Source organism: Artemia franciscana, chromosome 5, assembly GCF_032884065.1.
Source record: "Artemia franciscana chromosome 5, ASM3288406v1, whole genome shotgun sequence".
NCBI lineage: Eukaryota > Metazoa > Arthropoda > Branchiopoda > Anostraca > Artemiidae > Artemia > Artemia franciscana.
The window spans coordinates 37,481,409-37,505,219 of NC_088867.1; the positions used below are offsets into that span (position 1 = coordinate 37,481,409).

A 23,811-nucleotide genomic window follows, 5' to 3' on the forward strand; every position below is an offset into this window, starting at 1 on the left:
TAAAAATAAAGAGTGTTGGTTTTGTAAGAAAAAATTTATTGACGGTAGTGGGGAAAAGTCAATCTGTGACCATGACCATTTAAGGAATCCAATTTTCTCGAGGAGGAGTAACTTTCACGGACTCAAAATAAATCTTGTAATTTAAATATCAAACAGCAAACATTTTCTTCCAGTTACATGCAAAGTTCAAACTACGATTTGAAATTCATATTACCGGTGTTTGCACATTTGCAGAAAGGTGAAATTGAAAAATGGGGCATGGCTAGATGGTTTCTTTCATATAACATCATACCCATACCATCTGAGAAGTTACTGCACTTAGAATTCAAATGGAAAACACATGAAAATAACGTTACGTACTTGTAAAAAATTCAATTTTTAGATTCTTATAGTTTTACCCCTAATTCTTTGGTCAATTGCTTCAAGTACAGACAAGTGACGATTTTAACGGCTTCTCGCCCTTAAAACAGCACTTTCTAGATGGTGAAATATATGATTTATTAACGTATATGGGTATATACCCGTATGAGAACTACAACTTCACCTCGAGGCTGTGTTAGGAAAAATTACCACCCATCAAAGTTTCTTTTGATTCACTTCACCATCATCAATACACCACTGCCGAATACGAATTTCCTAAGATGTTTTGAGCCAAGGAACGGTATAAAATTGGAGAGGATTATAGTAAAAGGTACCTGGAAAGTAATGTATTGATGTTGTTTGATATTGCCTGTAAAAACATAGACAGGATTTACGAGGAATTTGACTAAAATTTGGCGCATTATTTTCTACTTCTCGTCTTATGATGAATTTAATTCTTAAAATCAGTAGAAAGAAAGGTCTGAATACCGACGTGGATCAGCACTAAATCGTAGAGAGATCCTTCTGAGGAGGTTATATTGTTCACGGGGATTGTATCCTGAAAACTAATATGACTGGAAAAAGCAGTGATGAAAAGTCAAATGCAGTTTTTCTAGTTATTAATCATAAGGTTAGTTATTGGAGTGAAAGAAGATGTTTCATTGCCTGCAGGCAATGGAAAATGCAAAGCAACAGATCTAGTAGATGATTTGGCTAGAAAAATTTCGGAAGTTGGTGACATGGTGAAGTCATTCATAGGAATCAATCCTGCATGGAACTTTCAAACAACACCTACCACCGCCAAGTGATACTAGTCCTCACCTTCGACCGACTTCGATGCATGAAGCGAGTGAAATAGCTAGCGACGTGCGTAATGGAGTACGGGAGCAGAATTCCTATAATTAAAAGTAAGTTTTATCTTACCTCTGATTCTTCTAGATTCTTGTCATTAATAAATGGTTGTCTTAAAAAAGGGGAATTCCCTGACCATTTTAAGAAAGCAAGAACTCTAGCTTTGAATAAAGGTGGTGACTGAAGTGATTTCCCTGACTATAGACCGATATCACTCCTACCGATTTTATTACGGATTTTTAAAAAGACAATATATATCCGAACAAATGCATTTCTGATTTTTTTTTACAAAAAACAATTTGGATTTAGGAGAGGTTTTCAAAGGAGCATGTTACACAATTTCTGACAACTACTATAAATTATGCACTTGATGACAAGCTTAAAGTTTTAACTATTTTTTTTTTGTAAATCCAAAAAAAAAGTTGCAACTATTTTTTCGGCATTTTATACCATAGACCATGAAACTCTGTTGAAGGAACTGGAAAATACAGGAATCAGAGGAAAATTCCTGAAGATTCTGGCTTTGCTTTTGAAGAGGCCATCACTATATGTACGAGTGAACGCTGCTGAGTTGGGATATTTCCAATAAACTGTGTAGTACCCCAAGGCTTCCCTCTTGGCCCCTTGCTGATTATTAAATAAAAAAAAACAAGTTTTTTCAACTGAAAGTAAGGAGTGACATCAAAACTTAAAACGCACAGAAATTACTTCGTATATGAAAGAGGCTGCTTCCTCATCAACGCCCCGATCTTTACGCTAAAGTTTGACTCTTTCTCTCAATTCTTCTTTCTAAAACAGTAAAAAACTTTAGCGTAAAGAGCGGGGCGTTGATGAGGAAGCAGCCTCTTTCATATACGAAGTAATTTCTGTGCGTTTTAAGTTTTGATGTTACTCCTTACTTTCAGTTGAAAAAACTTGTTTTTTTTTATTTAATTTCTGAACGTTTTTGAATCAATGCATGTTTTGATTTTGGCTCTCCGCAGAGGAATAATCAAAACGAAATTTGCATTTTTTTTTTTGGCTCAATGGCTTTCTCATAATTTTGATCGAATGATTTTGAGAAAAAAAGAGCGGGGGACGAAGCCTAGTTGCCCCCCGATTTTTTGGTTAATTAAAAAGGCAACTAGAACTTTTAATTTTTTACGAATCTTTTTATTGGTAAAAGATTTACGTAACTTATAAATTAGCTTACGTAAAGAACTTTTGTATTCTCATGTTTTTATTACATATATGAGGGGATTCGCCCCATCGTCAGTACCTCGCTCTTTACACTAAAGCTTAAATTTTATCCCAATTCATTAAGAATGACCCCCTGAATCACAAAAGCCGCAGAATAAGTAGTTGAAATTACCGAAAATACTTTAGCGTAAAGAGCGAGGTATTAGAAGGAGGTGAGCCCCTCATATGGGTAATAATTTCTGTTTGTTTTAAGTTTTATTACTGTTCCTTACTTCCAGCCGAAAAAGCTTTTTCACTTTTATTTTTTAATTGTTTTTTTTTTAAATAATGCTAGTAAATCCTGCTCTCCCTTCATGGAAATTTTCTTCTCCCATTACAAATTCTCGAAGGAAAGTTCCCCCAGCATATCCCCCTCTTCTCAACCCCTCCCCCAAACCAAAAAAATCCTCTTGAAAAAGCCTGTATACTTCCCAATAACCATTACTATATGTAAGCACAGGTCAAAGTTTGTAACTTGTTGCCCCTCCCACGGCAACTGTGGGGGAGTAACTCTTCCCCAAAGACATAGTTATAAGGTTTTTCGACTACGCTGAATAAAATGGCTCTCTCAGAATTTTGATCCGTTGACTTTGGGAAAATAATTAGCGTGGGAGGAGGCCTAGGTGCCCTCCAATTTTTTTGGTCACTTAAAAAGGGCACTATAACTTTTCATTTCCGTTAGAATGAGCCCTCTTGCAACATTCTAGGACAACTAGGTCGATACGTTCACCCCTGGGGAAAAAAAACAACAAAAAAACAAAAAAACAAATAAACACGCATCCGTGATCTGCCTTCTGGCAAAAAATGCAAAATTCCACATTTTTGTAGATAGGGGCTCGAAGATAGGGGCTCGATTTGTAGATAGGGGACTTCTACAGTAGGGTTCTCTGATACTCTGAATCTGATGGTGTGATTTTCGTTAAGATTCTATGACTTTTAGGGGGCGTTTCCCCCTATTTTCTAAAATAACGCAAATTTTCTCAGGCTCGTAACTTTTGATGGATAAGACTAAACTTGATGACACTTATATATTTAAAACCAGCATTAAAATTCGATTCTTTTGATGTAGCTATTGGTATCAAAATTCCATTTTTTAGAGTTTTGGTTACTATTGAGCCGGGTCGCTCCTTACTACAGTTCTTTACCACGAACTGTTTGATTACAATTTATATAAATTACCTTCAACAAGTACTTTCTGAGTTGGTGATGGACCTGAGTGAAGAGACTGCAAAATCTAAGCCAGGAAAACCACTTGTTATTTTTGCTGACGACTCCAACCATTCAGTTATGGCACCTCATTAGGTGCCATAAAAAAGTTAACTTTTGTCCTTAATAAATGGATATATATTATCCACATAGAGAGATGGATGAGACTTAACCGGCTCAAAATTAATTACAAAAGTCTGCCTTTGTTGTTTTTGGGAGATCGGCAAGCTGCTACCTGTTGCTGAAAGAACTTGATATTGGTGAATCAATAATATCACAGAGAAATGTTGTCAACTATTTACGCGTTCTGATTGATGAAACAATGTGTTTTTCAGAACTCATTCAGTGTAATATCCTTGAAGATTACAAGAAACGTAGGATTTTTTCGGAAACTGAAATAACAGTTTCCTCAAAAGTGTTACGGCTGCTTTATTTTTCACTAATCCATTCATATTTATTGTAGTGCTGTTAGATATGTTCTAATAAATTCTCGACACATATTAAGCAGTTGCGATAATTACAAAACCAAACGATGAGAGAGATATCTCAAACAGTTCGTGGTAACGAACTGTAGTAAGGAGTGACCCGGCTCAATAGTAACCAAAACTCTAAAAAATTGAATTTTGATACCAATAGCTACATCAAAAGAATTGCATTTTAATGCTGGTTTTAAATATATAAGTCTCATCAAGTTTAGTCTTACCCATCAAAAGTTACGAGCCTGAAAAAATTTGTGTTATTTTAGAAAATAGGGGGAAAAGCCCCCTAAAAGTCATAGAATCTTAACAAAAATCACACCATCAAATTCAGCGTATCATAGAACCCTACTGTAGAAGTTTCGAGCTCCTATATACAAAAATGTGGGATTTTGCATTTTTTTTTGCCAGAAGGCAGATCACGGATGCGTGTTTATTTATTTTTTTTTTTTTTTTTTTTTTTTTGTTTTTTTTTCTTTTTCCCAGGGGTGATCGTATCGACCCAGTTGTCCTAGAATGTTGCAAGAGGGCTTATTCTAACGGAAATGAAAAGTTCTAGTGCCCTTTTTAAGTAACCAAAAAAATTGGAGGGCACCTAGGCCCCCTCCCACGCTAATTATTTTTCCAAAGTCAACGGATCAAAATTCTGAGATAGCCATTTTATTCAGCGTAGTCAAAAAACCTTTTAACTATGTCTTTGGGGACGACTTACTCCCCCACAGTTCCCGTGGGAGGGGCAACAAGTTACAAACTTTGACCTGTGCTTACATATAGTAATGGTTATTGGGAAGTATACAGGCGTTTTCAGGAGGATTTTTTAGGTTTGGGGGAGGGGTTGAGAAGAGGGGGATATGCTGGGGGAACTTTCCTTAGAGAATTTGTAATGGGAGAAGAAAATTTCCATGAAGGGAGAGCAGGATATAGGCTACTAGCATTATTTAAAAAAAAAACAATTAAAAAATAAAAGTGAAAAAGCTTTTTCAGCTGGGAGTAAGGAACAGAAATAAAACTTAAAATAAACAGAAATTATTACCCATATGAGCGGCTCACCTCCTTCTAATACCTCGCTCTTTACGCTAAAGTATTTTCAGTAATTTCAACTACTTATTCTACGGCTTTTGTGATTCAGGGGGTCATTCTCAATGAATTGGGATAAAATTTAAGCTTTAGTGTAAAGAGCGAGGTACTGACGATGGGGCGAATCCCCTCATATATGTAATAAAAACATGAGAATACAAAAGTTTTTTACGTAAGCTAATTTATAAGTTACGTAAATCTTTTATCAATAAAAAGATTCGTGAAAAATTAAAAGTTCTAGTTGCCTTTTTAATTAACCAAAAAATCGGGGGGCAACTAGGTTTCGTCCCCCGCTCTTTTTTTCTCAAAATCATTCGATCAAAATTATGAGAAAGCCATTAAGCCAAAAAAAAAATATGCAAATTTCGTTTTGATTATTCCTCTGCGGAGAGCCAAAATCAAAACATGCATTGATTCAAAAACGTTCAGAAATTAAATAAAAAAAACAAGTTTTTTTTAACTGAAAGTAAGGAGCGACATTAAAACTTAAAACGCACAGAAATTACTTCGTATATGAAAGAGGCTGCTTCCTCATCAACGCCCCGCTCTTTACGTTGAAGTTTTTTACTGTTTTAAAAAGAAGAATTGAGAGAAAGAGTCAAACTTTTGCGTAAAGAGCGGGGCGTTGATGAGGAAGCAGCCTCTTTCATATACGAAGTAATTTCTGTGCGTTTTAAGTTTTAATGTCGCTCCTTACTTGCAGTTAAAAAAACTTGTTTTTTTTATTTAATCCGGTAGAGAGCCGAATTTTTGTAAGATGCATGTATTTTCGTGTTCAAATACTGCCTTTTTCTGAATTAAGTTTTATAAGATTTAGTTTATGTTTGATATTATTAATTATATTGTTCCGGTTTGCTTTTAGAAAGTGTGTTCTACTGCTGCAATTTTTCACAGCTATTGAACTACACAGGTAAGCCAGTATAGGAGACCACTGAATGTGTCAACGAGGTTGGCATTTTCCAGTTGCCATGCTCTTCCAGCTGTTTGGATGGGCTATCTTCTTTGTTGAAAAATGAGTTAGATAGCACTGATTTTCGGTGCTAGTTGAGACATCATTGTTTGTATAATTAGGAGTTTTGCCTTTTTTTTTCTTTCGAGCACAATTATAATATTGTGTTGGTATGTGGCTAGATTGAAGATGTGGTAACCCGATGCATATTTGTAACGTAAATTATTCTAGGAGTAGCCATTTAGGCCCAGAATACTGGGCTTCGGGCTTTTTCTACTTATTTTAGTTATGTAGTAAGGACCTCCATTTTTTGTTAAAAAGATGCAATTCTTTGAATCAAATGTGTGTTTCAAAATATGTTTTGCTCTGTTTAGCGAAAAGCTCAATAAAGTTACGTTTTTTTGAACGTAACATAATATGTTTTTTGCGCAAAACTCGATAAAGATACGTTTTTTAAATCATATATATGATTCAAATGTATTTTACTTGGATTTGCAAATCTCTCTCACTCTCTTTCTCTCTCTCTCTCTCTCTCTCTCTCTCTCTCTCTCTCTCTTTCTGTGTGTATGTGTGTCCAAGCAGCTGTTTCTTTTATCTCTCTCTGTTCCTATGTGTTTTATTGGGTGTTTGCTTGTCTCCATGTTTGGCTTTTTGTGTTTATGTGTATAAATCTTTGTTTTGGTATGGGCTTTTGTCCCTCTCACTCTCTGTGCCTTTGTGTCTGAAAGGGTGTTTGTTTGTCTCTTTGTCTGTCTTCGTGTGTTTTTATGTTTGACTCTGTGTGTTTGCAGTTGATTTCATCCCCCTCTCTGGGTCTGTGTCTGACTGGCTGTTTGCTTGTCTCTCTCTCTCACATTTGATTCAACGAAACGTTTGTTGATCAATTTTTGTGCAAAACAGAGTAAGAACTCTTTTGAACCACACATTTGATTCGAAGAAGCTTATCTTCATCGACCTTTGCTCAAAACAGAGTAAAAAACATTTTGAAATAAACATTAGATTCAAAGAAACGTTTGTTCGTCGGGCTTTGTACAAACATTTTGAACCATACATTTGATACAAAAAAGCTTCTTCATTGAGCTTTGGATAAAATAGAGTACTTAACATTTCTAACTAATACATTTGTTTCAAAGAGGCGCATCTTCATCGAGCTTTGAACAAAACAGAGCACAAAACATGTTGAACCATGCATTTGATTCAAAGAAGCGTATTTCTATCGAGCTTCGTGTTGAACAGAGTGCAAAACTTTTTGAACCTGCCATTGAATTCAAAGAATCATATCTTCATCGAGCTTTGGGAAAAACTGAATACACACATTTGATTTGCACAAAGCTCGCATATCCCACATTTGAATCAAAGAAGCATATCTTCATCGAGCTTTGTGCAAAACAAACGTGTGGAAGGAATAAATTTGATTCAAAGAAGCCTATCTTCATCGAAGTTTGTGGAAAAAGAGTAATAAAAACATTTTACATCACGCATTTGATTCAAAGAAACTTAACCTCATCAAGCTTTTGGCAAAACAGAGCACAACACATTTTAAAACACAAATTTAAATCAAAGAAGCATACCTCAGTCAAACTTTTTGCAAAACAGAGTACAAAGACTTCTGCATCTAAAAATCCTAAAACTCTAAGTCCAAAAAGAGGAGGGGGCTAATATTGGGATATAACTTTTAAAGACCAAATTTTAATAGCATTTTAAGGAATAAATATTAGCCTATGTATATCAAACTGACAATGCAAATTTTTGTCATAAAGTGCAAATTATGTTCTGGCCCTGGGAAGGTACAGGGATTTCGAGCCCTAATCCTGTTAATTTATGCTCATCCTGACTTTGCCTCGGATATATATTGTAAATTCTCTTTGTTTTGGGCTGCATTAATTTATCGATGCTGATTTGTGGTAGTTTTATGCTTGGTAGATCATTTGATTCTATTTTTGCTCATTTTTAGTTTAATGGAGAACTTTGCTTTCTTGGAAACGCATATTTTGTGGAAAAAGTTTTTAAAATTAATTTTGAAATAAAGAGGCTCATTAATGTTTGTTTGAAAAATAGTGTTTGAGCTTCAAAACTCAGGAATTAAAGTAGTAACTTATCATTCTATACTTTAGTCATCATCGTCGCTTAAAATGGCTTAAAACAACAACGTTAGGGATTTAAGCTAGGAGCTGGAGACCCTGTCTCGCTGATCAGGTAGAAACCATCTTCTTAGTGTATTTCTTTGCTGTTTGAGATCACCAAGGGTTTAAGTTTACCGTGGCTTAAAGAGTCAGAAACATGTTGTAAGAAGACATATTAAGGCTGGGTAAATGACCGTAAGCATTACACAATAGGGGGTTTGGAAAATTTCTAGGTCTGTTTTTTTTATTTCTCTCCATAGTAGGACTAAAAAAAATTCTTTTTGTAGATCCAATGGCCCATCAATTTTGGATTGGTTCATATTCTCCTCAATCACACGGAAAATCTCAGCAACACGATAATCATGTAAGTGAAAACAGAAATACGCAAACAAAAATACTTTACATAGTCCGGCTGGCCAACGTAGTCCACAGGTAGCATTTTCATTTAGAAACTAGCTGTTGGGGTGGAGCTTCGCGCCACCCCAACACCTAGTTGGTGGGGCGCTTCGCGCCCCCCAAGCACCCCCGCACGCGTAAGTCGTTACGTGCCATATTAGTTACGCGCCATTGTAGTTGTGTCCCTGTGTCCCACCTGTGAATATAGATAGATTTATATATGTGTTTCAAACTACGTAAAAATTGCGAATATACAACATTCTTGGCTTTCCCATTGTCTGTGCATATACAAAGCCGTATGTACTAATAATGACGTAATATGCAAACGCTCTTTTTACAAACAAACAAACATGCATACACACAACTCGTTTTTATATAGATAGATAGATAGATAGATACAATATAAATTAACTGCGTAAAACTTGCGAATATACAACGTTCTTCGCTGTCCAATTGTCGCTGCATATAAATAGATTGTCAGGTTTACCGACCCTCGAACATGCAACGTACAATTGTCCATGGGAAAAACAATCAGTATTAAGATCTATACCACATTTTTCTAATGATTGACCTTGAGCTTTGTTAATGGTGATTGCAAATGCTAATCGAATTGGGAATTGCAATCTTTTAAATTGAAAAGGCAGATCCGTTGGAATCATGGGAATGCGAGGAATAAGAACAGCCTCATCCTCAAAAGACCCTGTCAAGATTGTGGCCTCTATTAGGTTTTCCATTGTTTTTTTTACGGCAAGTCGCGTGCCATTGCAAAGCTTTGGTGGGTTGATATTTCTTAAAAATATAATTTGTACGTCTATTTTTAGTTGTAGCACGTGTGGTGGAAACCCTGAAGGATCTATGGAATTTAAAAATTCAGATGGATAATTAACCGCTTCATTTGGTTCAAAACTGTGTCGACTGACTTGTAAAGGACTGCCTGGTCTCGAATCTTGGTCAAAACAATATTGTTGATTTCGTGGACGTCTATATTTTTGGGTGCGAGAATCGCTCTTTCACTTAGCCATTTATTATTTTTATAATTTTTTAGAATATTCGGAAATAATTTTTCAATCAATTCATTTTTGGACGTCACTAAATTACAGAAATCAGCAGGTAGTTGTATACGTCCTGAAATTGAGTCTACTGGGAGCTTTCCATTTCCAATTGCCAGCAATTGATCTGAAAATGTTTGACCAGAGTCATTGTTTTGCAATCGGACGCGCATATTTGTAGTTAATTTTAACATTTTTACGTGTGCCCATAAATTAGAATTTTTCAGGCAAGCATTCATTTCGTCTGCAGGAGTTGATCTAGGTATTATAGGTAATGTTTGCCTGAAATCTCTCGCAAGCAATATTAATGTGCTGCCAAAGGGTTTCGAAATGACGACAACTAACTTCATGATTAAATATCTTTAATGACGTCACCGTCAAAGCAAAAATGACGACAACTAATTTCATGACGTCAGTCAACACAGAAGCATGACGTCACCTGATCCACAGACAGACACACAGACAGACAACTTATTTTTATATATATAGATAGATAGATGGGAGATTTAATCGCTATTTTGAACCAACGAACTTTAGCATTGTCAATACTTATTTAAATATGTCATGGTATTAAAAATAATACCAGAACTCCAAATTTGATCAAATAGAATCGTAAAATTCTGATTATTTTGGTAGATCAGTATTATTTTTTAAAATTTCTCTTCAAGTTATTTGCATTTCCAGTTCTGTACATTTATTAAATAAAAAAACTAGTTTTTTAACTGAAAGTAAGGAGCGACATTAAAACTTAAAACGGACAGAAATTACTCCGTATATGAAATGGGTTGTCCCCTCCACAATCCCTCGCTCTTTAGGCTAAAGCATTTAATTATTTTAAAAAGTAGAATTGTGGCAAAGAGTCAAACTTTAGCGTAAAGAGCGAGGGATTGCGGAGGGGACAACCCATTTAAGGTACGGAGTAATTTCTGTTCGTTTTAAGTTTTAATGTCACTCCTTACTTCCAGTTAAAAAAAACTAGTTTTTTTATGTAATTTCTGAACGTTTTTGAATTAATGCATGTTTGATTTTGGCTCTCCGCACGTAAATTATTAAAATGAAATTTGTATATTAATTCTTTTTTTGGCAAAATGGTTTTCTCTTAGTTTTAATCAGACAATTTTGAAAAATAAGGGGTGGGGAAGGAGGCCTAGTTGCCCTCCAATTTTGAGGCTACTTAAAAAGGCAACTAGAACTTTTAATTTTCAACGAGAGTTTTGTTAGTAAAAAATATACGTAACTTAAGAATTAACTTACGTAACAAACTTTTATATTCTCATATTTTTATTATGTATACGAGGGGGTTTGTACCCTCGTTAATACCTCTTTCTTTACACTAAATCGTAAGTTTTGTCCCAATTCTTTAAGAATGACCCCTGAATCAGAAAGGCCGTAGAATAAATAGTTGAAATTACTAAAAATACTTTAACATAAAGAGCGAGGTATTTATCTCCTCCTAAATACCTCGCTCTTTATGCTAAAGTAGTTTTAGAACCCCTCATATGCGTAATAATCTCTGTTCGTTTTAAGTTTCAATGCTACTCCTTACTTTCAATTGAAAACAGTTTTCATGTTTGTTTTTTCATTGTTTTTTTTATAGTAATGCTAGAAAATCCTGCACCCTTTTCATTGAATTTTTCTTCCCCCATGACATTTCCTCCAAGGAAAGATCCTCCCACATATCCCCCTTCCCTCAACCCCCCCCCCCCAAAACCAAAAAAATCCCCTTGAAAACGTCTGCACACTTCCCAATAACCATTACTGTATGTAAACACTGGTCAAAGTTTGTAACATACAGCCCCTCCCCCAGGGATTGTGGGGGAGTAAGTCATTCCCAAAGACATAGTTATTATGGTTTTCGACTATGTGGAACAAAATGACTTTCTCAAAATTTTGATCCGTTGACTTTGGGAAAAAATGAGCGTGGGAGGGGCCTAGGTGCCCTCCAATTTTTTGGTCACTAAAAAGGGCACTAGAACTTTTCATTTTCGTTAGAATGAGCCCTCTTGTGAAGTTCTAGGACCACTTGGTCGATACGATGACCCCTGGGGAAAAGAAAAACAAAAACAAAATAAAACACACACCCTTGATTTGTCTTCTGGCATAAAATACGAAATTCCACATTTTTTTTGATAGGAGCTTAAAATTTTTGCTACATCGTTCTCTGATATGCCGAATGCGATGTTGTGATTTTCGTTAAGAATCTATGACTTTTAGGGGGTGTTTCCCCCTATTTTCCAAAATAAGTACAATTTTCTCAGGCTCTTAACTTTTGATGACAAAGACTAAATTTGATGAAATATTTAGCATCAAAATCTATTTTTTAGAGTTTCGTTTACTATTGAGCCTTGTCGCTCCTTACTACAGGTCGTTACCACAAACTGATATGCAAAGACAATGGGACAGCGAAGAATGTTGTATATTCGCAAGTTTTACATAGTTAAAAACATATATATATATATATATATATATATATATATATATATATATATATATATATATATATATATATATATATATATCTATGTATATTCACAGGTGGGACACAGGGACACAACTACAATGGCGCGTAACGACTTACGCGCGCGAGGGGGCTGGGGGGGGATTGGCGCGAAGAGCGCCCACCAGCTAGGTGTTGGTGTGGCGTGAAGCACCACACCAACAGCTAGTCTTCTATAAAAAAAGAAAAAAACTGAAAAAAAGAAAAACTATTAGAAAGCAAAAAAACTAAGAAAATAAAAAAAAAAACTAAAAGAAAACTAAAAAAAGCGAAAAAACTAAAAAACTATCTTCTATTAAAATAGGAAAAAAACTGAAAAAAAGAAAAAAAGTAAATAGAAAGAAAAAAACTAAAAAAAGAAAAAAACTAAAAAAATGAAAAAAAGGTATAATTAATTCTACAATGGTTCAAAAAAGGGAATACCAGGGGGAAACAACAGAGTAAGGCGAAACAGCTCATTTAGATGGTAATCAAGGTAGACAGCGAGAATCAAAACGTATCAAAACTTAAAATCATAACGATGATGATTGGGATTGGGATTTTGACTTGGATAAGGTCAGCAATGCCTGTCAGATTTTAGTTAAAAAACAAATGTTTGGTGATACGTATTTCATAATGACGAAAAAAAGCCGATGTAAAGCAAACCAAACACATTGAAAGTGATAGCGATGAAAAAAAAAAAAACTAAAAAAAATGAAAGCAAACAAAACTAAAAAAAATAATAATAATAATGAAAAAACTAAGATTACATTTGTCTGTATCTATAAAAAAAAACAAAAAAACTAAAAAAGCACCGATATACAAAAAAACACTGAAATTACATAAAAAATAAATTAAATTATATTACATTAAAAATGCACTAATTAAATTACAATAAAGTTGCAATAAAATAAAATTATATTATAATTTTAATAAGATATTTTGCAAAATAATGAAGCTTTCATTTCAGTAATTTGCAAAAGCGAAAGTTGAGGCTCTTATTAAATTATATTAAACTGTTTAAAGAGTAAAAACTGGTAATTGCAAAAACATTTGAATATATTTTGACACTGGATTAAAGCAATTCATAAACCTTAAAAAAGAACACGAAAAGTTTGAAGCTTAGCAGAAATTATTGTTATAAAATGGATTTGCTTTAATAATCAAATATCTTTGAAAAAACTGCAATATGAAAAGACAGTAAATTGTCTGCGGTTAGAATACAAGGGAAAATGAGAATCCATATATAGAAGCCTGCCGCGTGCCGCTAGCTGGCGCCAGGCGGTGATCCAAAAGTTTAAAGCTTATTAGAAATTATTGTTATAAATTGGATTTGCTTTAATAATCAAATATCTTGGAAAAAACTACAATATGAAAAGACAGCAAATTGTCTGTTGTGAGAATACAAGGGACAATCAGAATCCATATGTAGAAGCCTGCCGCTTGCCACTATCTGGGGCCAGGTGGTGATCCAAAAGTTTGAAGCTTAATAGAAATTATGGTTATAAATTGGATTTGCTTTAATCAAATATCTTTGAAAAAACTGCAATATGAAGACAGTAAACTGTCTAAGGTTAAAATATAAGGGACAATGAGAATCCATATATTGAAGCCTGCCGCGTGCCGCTAACTGGGTGACTTTGGGGGGAGTTGAAGGGGAAACCTAAAATCTTGGAAAACGGTTAGAGTGGACGGATCGGGAGGATATTTGATGGGGAAAATAAGCACTGGTCCTAGATAGACATAACTGGAAAGGATCTACTCTCTTTGAGGGAGTTGGGGGAGGGTAAATTTTGAATAATTTGAAAAAATGAGGGATTTTTAACTTGCGAAGGATTGATCGGATCTTAATGAAATTTCCGATTTAGAAGGACCTTGTAACTCAGTTCTCTTATTTTAAATCCTGGTCGGATCCAGTGTCATTGGGGGTAGTTGAGGGGGGGCGGAAATCTTGGAAAAGGCCTAGAGTGGAGAAATCCGGATGAAACTTGTTGGGAGGAATACACACAATTCCAAGATGCCTCACTGACATAACTAGACCAGATCTTCTCTCTTTGCGGGATTAAGGGAGGGGGGGTTATTTGGAAAAAATTTAAAAATGAGGTAATTGTAACTTTCGAACGGGTAATTAGATCTCTATGGAATTTGATATCTAGATGGGTCTTGTAATTCAGAGATCGTATTATAAATCCCGACCAGATATGGTGACATTGGGACAGTTGGAAGGGGAAACCGGAAATCTTGAAAAACGTGAAAATTCAGGTATCTTTATCTTGCAAATCGGTGATTGGATCTTCAGGAAACTTGATATATAGAAAGGTCTTATGTCTCAGACAATTACAATTCCATTTACAATTCAAATTGGATCCAGAGACATGGGGGCTGGAGGGGGGGAACAGAAATCTTGGAAACCGGAAATCTTGGAAAACGCTTAGAGTGGACAGATATGGATGAAACTTGATGGAAAGAATAAGAACAAGTTTTAGATATGTGATTGACATAATTAGAACGAATCCGCTCTCTTTGCTGGAGCTGGAGGGTGGGGGCGTTAAATGGGAAAAATTTGAAAAATGGAGGTATTTATAACCTTTGAATGGTGACCGGATCTCAATGAAATTTGATATCTAGAAGGAACTCATGTCTCAGAGCTCTTATTTTAGATTCTGACCACATCTGGTGACATTTGGGGGAGTTGGAGAGGGAAACCGGAAATCTATGAAAATGCTTAGAGTGGAGATATCGGGATGAAAGTTGATGGGTAGAATAAGCAAATGCCGTAGGTATGTGATTGACGTAACCGGACTGGATTTCCTCTCTTTTGGGGAGTTAGGGGGTCCTGTGCCTTGGCGAGTTTGGTGCTTCTGGACGTGCTAGGACGATGAAAATCGGTAGGCGTGTCAGGGACCTGCACAAATTGCCCTGATAAAGTCGTTTTCCACAATTCAACCATCTGTGGGTGGCTGAAAGTAGAGGAAAAATTAGAAAAAAGAGGTATTTTTAACTTACGTGTGGGTGATCAGATCTTAGTGAATTTTGACATTTAGAAGGACCTCCTGTCTCAGAGCTCTTATTTCAAATCCCGATCGGCATTAAGCCTCTGATTTTCCCTTTAGATCAGTCTATTGATCCTTAGAAATTTGCAAGAGCTCATGTCATATGATCTATTGGCTCTTGGCTCTTCCAGCCTCGCCACAAGTGCCATATGAGCACTTAGCTCTTGTTAGATACATCTTTTTCCTTTAAAGTGAACCATTAAACAGCTTTCTATGATGTTCCAGTGCCCTGCTATTAGCAGAAAAAAAGAAAAACAAATTGCCCTCTATGCAGAATATCGTATCTCAAGCAGGTTTTTGTGTTGTTCAAGCCAATGGGTTTTGTTCGTTATTCAAGCCAACCAGCTCTAAGTTTCCTAATTAAGGGTTTTTAACAAGGCAACTCTAATGGCGTACTTCGTTTTTTGATATGGTTCTAGTTTTAGAAGTTATAGGATTTTTGATTTTTTACTTTATGGTATGATCATCTCTTACTAGCCTGCTAGCTACCACTGCAACCCAAAGACACAGACACCGTAAATATTTTTGTATTTCTCATAAGAACTCTAGTGATTCTGAACCAAAAATTTGTTAAAATATACTGATTTCATTATAGATAACATCATAATATTGCATTCACTTTTGTTCCATATATGTTTACTACCCAAGATTATGACATCATTCATCAATATTGAACTTGAAAATACAGTTTTTGTAAATAATTGACTCTATAATAAAAATTATTTTTGTTAATTTAAATTTTTTTAATACGTCAATTTTGTTTAAAATGAGCCATTAAACATCTCTTTATGATGTTAGAGTACCCTGCTAGCTACGGAGAAAAAAAGAATAAAAGATGCCGTCGATACCATCGAGCTGTAAGTACAATATCGTGGTTGCAGCCACTTTACTGGATTTTCAAGCCAAAATATTTTCTTTGTTGTTCGAGCCAAGAGATGGTACGTTTGATATATAGTGCTTTGGGACAAGGCTGATATAATAGCGTACTTCTTCTTTTGATTAAACTTTTTTGACTCTACTCTTAGGAGTTATGGATTATTGTGGTTTTTACTTAGGGACGTGATCGTCTCTTACTAAGCTGCTATTTACTAGGTTTATACTAGGTTGGACAAACTTACATTTGTCCTAGTTTGTGATTTTGCTTTTCTGTCTTTTTCTGATATTATTGTTGAGCATTTTATTTGTTTTAAGCAATGATAACATTGGACATACAACAGTTTACCGTTGATGTAATATTCATAAATAGTTTGTTGATTTTTATTTGATTTGTATTACTCTTCTTAATTTATTTATTACCTTCTTTCGAGTTTTGGTTATCTCTAGATACTTGTGAAGTAATACCAGCCGAAATGGAAGAATTACGATCTTGAAGCGTTAAAGATCTAATTTTAGAGCCCCTTGACTTGAGACTCAGATTCCAGAGTCCCTGTTTTTCTTCTATTGTCAAAAATAGTATTTTCAGAAAATTTGATATTTACATGAATATATTTATTTCTATTAGTACAGCTTTAAAGCCGTCATAATTTAGTACAAAACGGAGTTGTGACGCCACAATTTAGTTCAAATTTTTTCAGTGTTTTCACAAAAGAGTGTGCGGAGCTAAATCTTGAGATTAATGTGAACAAGTCGAAGATAGTGCGCTTTAACCCACTAAAAAAGTGACGTTATGGAGCCAAACGTTCCATTCCTTCTAACAAACAGTATCAAGATCCTTGGAGCTACTTTCTCCAATGACTTCAGCTTTGCGGCACATATTGAAAATATGGTTAAAAGTGCAAACGCTAGTCTACAGACTTTAAATGGTATGCGTAGGTTCAGTGCGAACACTGAGAGTATTAAGTATGCATACATAGCGCATGTCCACCCCATTCTGGAATATGCGTGCCCTGTTTGGGTGCCCTCAGCACTTAGAACAGTGTATCTTTGTCAGGAGTTTGAATCGGTTCAGAAGCGAGCGGTATCGATCATCTTGGGCCGCCGTGACATCCCCTACGAAAAGGCTCTGGAAGTGCTAGGACTGCCGTCACTCCAAAACTGTTATGAAACTTTGATAATGAGTTTTGGAAAGTGCTTGCTTTCTCAATCTTAGCACCGTGACATTCTACCCGATCAACCTCTACCATCAAGAACGAGAAAGCAAGATAAGTTAGGAAAGTAAAACAGTTCAAAATAGGGATGAAAACAGTAGTTTTACTGCTGATGATGAATACTGTATATGTGTTCGAAATATCCATTTAAATTTTGTATCTGTTCACTGTCAATAAAAAGGTTTCATCCCTATTTTTAACTGTTTTACTTTCGTCATGGAAAGGCAGTGTGGTCTTCAAAGTTCTCTAATATAAGTTAGTTCCCGTTAAAGCAAGAACAAACCAATATGGTAATTCTTTCGTCCCGGTATTAGTCAAAATGTACAATAAGAGTTGATATTTATATTTACATTTATTTTTACAAGTGTAGTTTGATTTGAATATGTTGTAAAGAAACACAAATCAGAGATAGCTGTCAATTTTTTGCTATTAAACCTGTCTACTACAACTACAATAAAAGCAATCCTAATTCGTGTACGCATCCCTGAATTTCTTGACCACAAACAGTGAATATAATATTGTTCAAAAATATAAAGTCAGTAAAGTTCAGTAAAATTAAGTTATGATGATAACCTTAATGCAGATGGAATCCATTATTCTGGATATGATTGGGACATGATCAGCGCCTGGACAAAAAACTTTGTCAGAACATTAAATAAGTAAATATTAAAATCATAGCAAACCAAGAAATAGTGTTGCTTTTTGTATTTTTCTGTCAGTCCTGGAAACATAACAACATCGTAAAATGATTTATACCACGCTGTTAAAAAAGTTAATAAATTCTCTCTGACGGCTTCTCCAAAATACCTTATATAAAAAAAATTAAGGAAATGACCAGTCTCTCAGATATGGAAAATCAAGCAAATTTTACTAATATCATGATCTAGCATTATAAACATTACTTTCACCCGAAAGATTCCAAATTTTGTATTATTTTATTTTCCTGATTTTAATGTTCCATACCTATTTTTTGCTTTTTACGCAAAACATTTTTTTGGCTGGAATGTTTCTAGGAAGTGGATAGTTTACTCAGCTATGAAGCAATTCATTTTACGTCTTAGTTTTATAGTTAAATACTGATAATTTACGCTATATCAAAAAATATAAGCCTATCGCATGATAACATTTTTTCAAAACTAATATGGTTAAATAGGAATAGACCTGGGCTTCACTACAGTTTTGTCTATCAAAAATCTCTTCCCCACTTACAATGGCTTCGTTTGCTTTACATAGCAGTCTCAGGGTATTCACTCCCAGTTCCCACTGGTTTCTTTTCAGTGATATTGGGCTAGTCGTAAATTCATCCGATCATTTAGATCTCATTCATAAAGTATGCCATCATACCCACAAAGGAAATCACCAGATTCAAAAGGTAAACGAATAGATCACAATATTGGACTTACAATCACTACCGGAGGTGCTGATTTGTGTTTTCATTTCCTTCAGACAAGGAATACGATGGGGGACTGGGGGCCAGCCATCCTGTGATTTCACACACTTTTATTATTTAAATTCCCCATATTATTCCACGTACTCATTTAGAGCTGAGCTGACTCTGGCTGAGCTTACAGAGGCACGCAGCTGACCCTCGTCCCAACCAAATAACCATTAACACCATACCCGAACCCCTGTCCTCGCAGACAAACGATTCCAAATCCTAGTGTTGTTGATAACCCTATACCGAATTTTACAAATATTAAACTCGGAACGGGTCATATGTTAAACTTGGTAAATATTAAGCTTAGTAAATATATTATTCTTCAGGGCTGGTGAGAACTATCTGGGGACAAAGAGGAGTTATGAGCCTGCAGAGGTAGTTTCCTTATGAAATTTAGAGCATTTTCGAGGCTATCTATGGATATAAAGTATTTACTTTTTATTATTTTATTATCAACTTTACCGAAATTAAAGGGTAAGTTTCCCTAATTGAAGAAGCCTCTAATTTTTTTTGAAAAAGTATTGTTTTTTTGGGATTCTGACTTGAATTTATCAACGACTTTCAAACGAGAAACTTCTTTTTGTTATGGTGCGATTGATAAAGATAATCTATTAAGCTAGAAAATTTTAAATTTTAAGTATTTCTTATGTTTATATTATTTATCTAAATTTCATACTTCCAATTGTAAATGTACTAGACTTCAAAAACCATTTTATAGACTGCACCAGGAAATATTTTACAAAATTGTAATAAGATTTTAAAGTGGTACTAAAGTTTCTAATTCAGATGAAGTCATTTTAAAGCCTTGTTTTCTCTTCATGGACACTGAAAATATCCTCATAACTCAATCCTTGGCTCTTTTTTCTTGTAGAGAAAACTTTTGATAATAGAATTCTTTGTTGAAAGCGCGCTAAATACCAATTTCCGAGCCTTCACCAAAATTGAAAATTGTTTTTACTGTTAATTTTAGTTAAAGGTTATTTCCTGCATACAAGAACCCCAAGAACAAAATCCAAGAACAATAAAAAAGAAAGTAACATAAAATTTACGGAGAGTAATTTTTACTTTTTTACTAAGGTAAATACTTGATAATAGCATTTCTTTATTGAAAATTAGATAAATGCCAATTTCGGTGATGAGATATAAGATAGACAAATACTTTATTGAACAATCGCAGCTTACAATCTATCTCCTGCATTCAAATGGAATGAATAATAAAATAATAGAATAATACGGTTCTAAGGTTTTCACAAAATCTAATGAGACATATTTTATCTTATAATTTTTTCTGAAAGCGAGCCCAGAATTCACCCCAAAGTTATTTGGAAATCTTTCCATCGGGAGTGGAATATTTAGCATAATTTGAAAGACAATCAGAAATAAATTAAAGTTTCCTTTTTAAAGTGAAAACGAGGAAAATTTTAAAGACGGAATTGTCCACAGGAAATTTCAGCGGGAGAATTCCCACCAAAGATAAAATTGTCCTGGGGAATTTTCTGGGGGTAGGGGTGGCTGAGGAATTTGTGGTAATGAATTTCCTGCGGGGGTGGTATAATTTATATGGAAGTTCTTGGAAGATATCTGGGCATATTTGAAAAAGACCACAAAATAAATTTAAAAATAGTATTTTTTTAACTCAAAGCAAGAAGCAACATTAAAACTTAAAACTGAAAGAAACTATTTCGCATGAGAAGGAGCCTACCCTCTTCTCAACATCTGTATTCCTACACAAAATTGTGACTTTTGTCGTGATTATTTAAGAACGATTCCTGAAAAACAAGGGCCGGTTAATTGTAATAAGAGGCTTTTTAAATTAGATAAAAAAAACATTTTTTTTCAAAACTGGTAAGTAAGGAAAAAAGATTAAAACTTAAAACGAACTTAAATTATTACGTATATGAGGGGGTCACCCCCCTTCAATACCTCCCTCTTTACGCTAATTTTTTTTTAATACTTTTAAAAGAGTTATTTATTTTAACTAAACAGCCTTTGTCATTCAGGAGCCATTTTTCAAGACTTGGGACAGAATTAGAAGTTTAGCGTAAAGAACGAGGTATTGACAAGGGGGAGAACCCCCTACTTTATGCAACAATTTTTGTTCGGTTTTTTTAATTTGATTATTGCTTCACAGTCTATTGATACAGTCTTAAATAGTACTAGCTGGGACCTGGTGGCTTCGCCGCTACGCCCCAGCACGGCACGCGACAGGCTTCTCTTTTTGGATTCTCATTGTCCCTTGTGTTATTATTAAAGCAAGTCCAATTTCTAATATTGATATCTACTAAGCTTAAAAGTTTTGGTTTGCTTTTTTAAGTTTTTGAATTCTTGTAATCCCTTGTTTTTTAATTTAATTTTTTTTTTTAGTTTTTTAGTTTTTTCTTCTTTTTTCATTTTGTTTTTCTTCTTTATTTTTTAGGTTTTTTTTTCTGCAACGTGCCCCAGCAACATGTGTGCAAGGTGCTAATTTTTAACTGCGTAAAACTTGTGGATATACAACTGGTATTTTCTCTAATATACTCTGGCAATTCCTCGACACGGATTCTTTTTTTACTTTTTCTTTCAGCTGAAAGCCAGGTTTCGCTTTGCTCTTGTAATACATCGACACCCTTTCTTTTGAACCCTTTCTCTGAGCCGCAAGCATGAACCCCCCCCCCCCCTAAAGCAACACGTTTGCAAGGTGATGATTTTTAACGGCATTAAATTTGTGGATATACGATATTATTCGCAGTCCCATTGTCCTTGCATATAAATAAATTGTCCGGTTTATCGACTCTTGAGCATGAAACATATAATTGTCCATGGGAAAAACAATCCGTCTTCAGATCTATACCGGATTTTTCTAATGATTGCCCTTGGGCTTTGTTGATGGTGATTGCAAGTGCTAATCGAATTGGACATTGCAATCTTTTAAATTGAAAAGGCAGATCCGTTGGAATCATGGGAATGCGAGGAATAAGAACAGCCTCACCCTCGGAAGGCCCTGTCAAGATTGTTGCCTCTATTACTTTTTTCGTTGTTTTTTTTTTATGGCAAGTCGCGTGCCGTTACAAAGCTTTGGTAGGTTGATATTCCCCCCCCTAAAGCAACACGTTTGCAAGGTGATGATTTTTAGCGGCATAAAACTAGTGGATATACGACATTATTCGCAGTCCCATTGTCCTTGCATATAAATAAATCGTCCGGTTTATCGACTCTTGAGCATGCAACATATAATTGTCCATGGGAAAAACAATCCTTGTTCAGATCTATACCGCATTTTTCTAATGATTGCCCTTGGGCTTTGTTGATGGTGATTGCAAGTGCTAATCGAATTGGGAATAAAAATCTTTTAAATTGAAAAGGCAGATCCGTTGGAATCGTGGGAATGCGAGGAATAAGAACAGCCTCACCCTCAGAAGGCCCTGTCAAGATTGTTGTCTCTATTACTTTTTTCGTTGTTTTTTTTTACGGCAAGTCGTGTGCCGTTACAAAGCTTTGGTAGGTTGATATTTCGCAACATGATTATTATTACGCCTATTTTTTATTTGTAGCACGTGCGGAGGAAACCCTATGAGATCCATTGAATTTTAAAATTCTGATGGATGGTTAACAGCTTCATTTGATTCCAGAACTGTGTCGACTGACTGGTAAATAACTGCCTGGTCTCGAATCTTGGTCAGAATAATATTGTTGATTTCGTGGACGTCTTTGTTCTTAGCTGCCAGAATCGCTTGTTCACTTAATCATTTATGATTTTTATAAATGGTTAGAATATTCGGAAATACCTTTTCAACCAAATCATTTTTTGACGTCACTAAATTACAGAATTCAGGAGGCAGTTGTATACGTCCTAAAATTTGGTCAACTGGGAGCTTTCCGTTTCAAATTGCCAGCAATTGATCTGAAAATATTTCACCAGAGTGATCGTTTTGCAATCGGACACGCATATTTATAGTTAAATCTAATGTATTTACCTGTGCCCATAAATTAGAATTTTTCAGGCAAGTATTCATTTCGTCCACAGGTGTCGATCAAGGAATAATAAGTAATGTTTGCCTGAAATCTCCTGCAAGCATTATTAATGTGCTGCCAAAGGGCATAAAATTTTCTCGCAAATCTTGCAATTATCACTCGAAAGCCTCGAGTGATTTTTTGTGCGCCATTGTGCACTTGTCCCAAACATTATGTTTGCATTGTTTCAATACTTTACCCATCCCAAATTCAAATGTTGCACGTGGGAGTTTCTGTAGATTGCATATTCATAGGCAATTTCAAAGCGGAATGAGCAGTTCTCCCACCTGGCAGCAACGTTCTAGCTATTGCGGACAACGCCAGGGGCCAACGCAATGCCATTTTTGGATCGATTTGATGCCAGAAGCAATCTTATTAGAAAAGTTTTACCAGTACCTCCTGGTGCTTCTCCAACTTGGTTATCGACACAATGTATTATCTGATCATAAATACCTTTTTGTTCAGACGTTAACTTAGAAATATTTGTTTGTACATACGACAATAGATCAATCGTGTTGTAACTTTGTTCACGATCCAATTCTACACGTATAGAAATAGCAGCAGTACGATTAGGTGAAGGCATTCCCAAATGCTTGAGAACTTTGTTTTCCATAGATAAGCACAAATTTTCAATATAACTAAAGTTTGCAGTTATAAATTTCTCTTGTAAAGTCCAAGGGCATATCAGACCTCTCGGGCCGTATTCGGTGGAGTATATCCACACCCGTTTGCGATCCCAAACAATGCAGAATTTGACTTGGAGTTGACGCGTCATTGACTTGGAGTTTGATGCGTCATTGATGCAATTATCCCAGTGTTGATCGTTCTCCAATAAATTCATAGCTTGGCATGCACTACGTTAAGTGTCATGTATAGTCCCGTTTACAGTTCTCGAACACTCAAAGGACGCCGTGCCGGGTAAATTAGCCAAAAGCAGCCAATTCATTAGCCAAATTCATCTTGATTGGGGTGAATGGTATATATTTTCAGTATAAAACCGTATTTTTCCAGTAACATGCAAATTTTGTTCTGGTCTTGAGAAGTCATGCGGGCTGTACGTA

General features: G+C 35.2%; 1 protein-coding gene across 6 annotated transcripts in view; it reads left to right on the top strand.

Moving 5' to 3' along the window:
* LOC136027364 (voltage-gated potassium channel subunit beta-2-like) overlaps positions 1 to 23,811 on the top strand; it is a 210,845-nt gene that overhangs the window by 18,819 nt on the left and 168,215 nt on the right. For all 6 annotated transcript variants that reach the window (XM_065704534.1, XM_065704533.1, XM_065704535.1 and 3 more), the window contains exon 2: positions 8,549 to 8,625. In XM_065704534.1, the coding sequence (XP_065560606.1) occupies positions 8,554 to 8,625 (72 nt within the window). In that variant the 5' untranslated portion in view covers positions 8,549 to 8,553. The remainder of the gene's footprint in view (positions 1 to 8,548; positions 8,626 to 23,811) is intronic.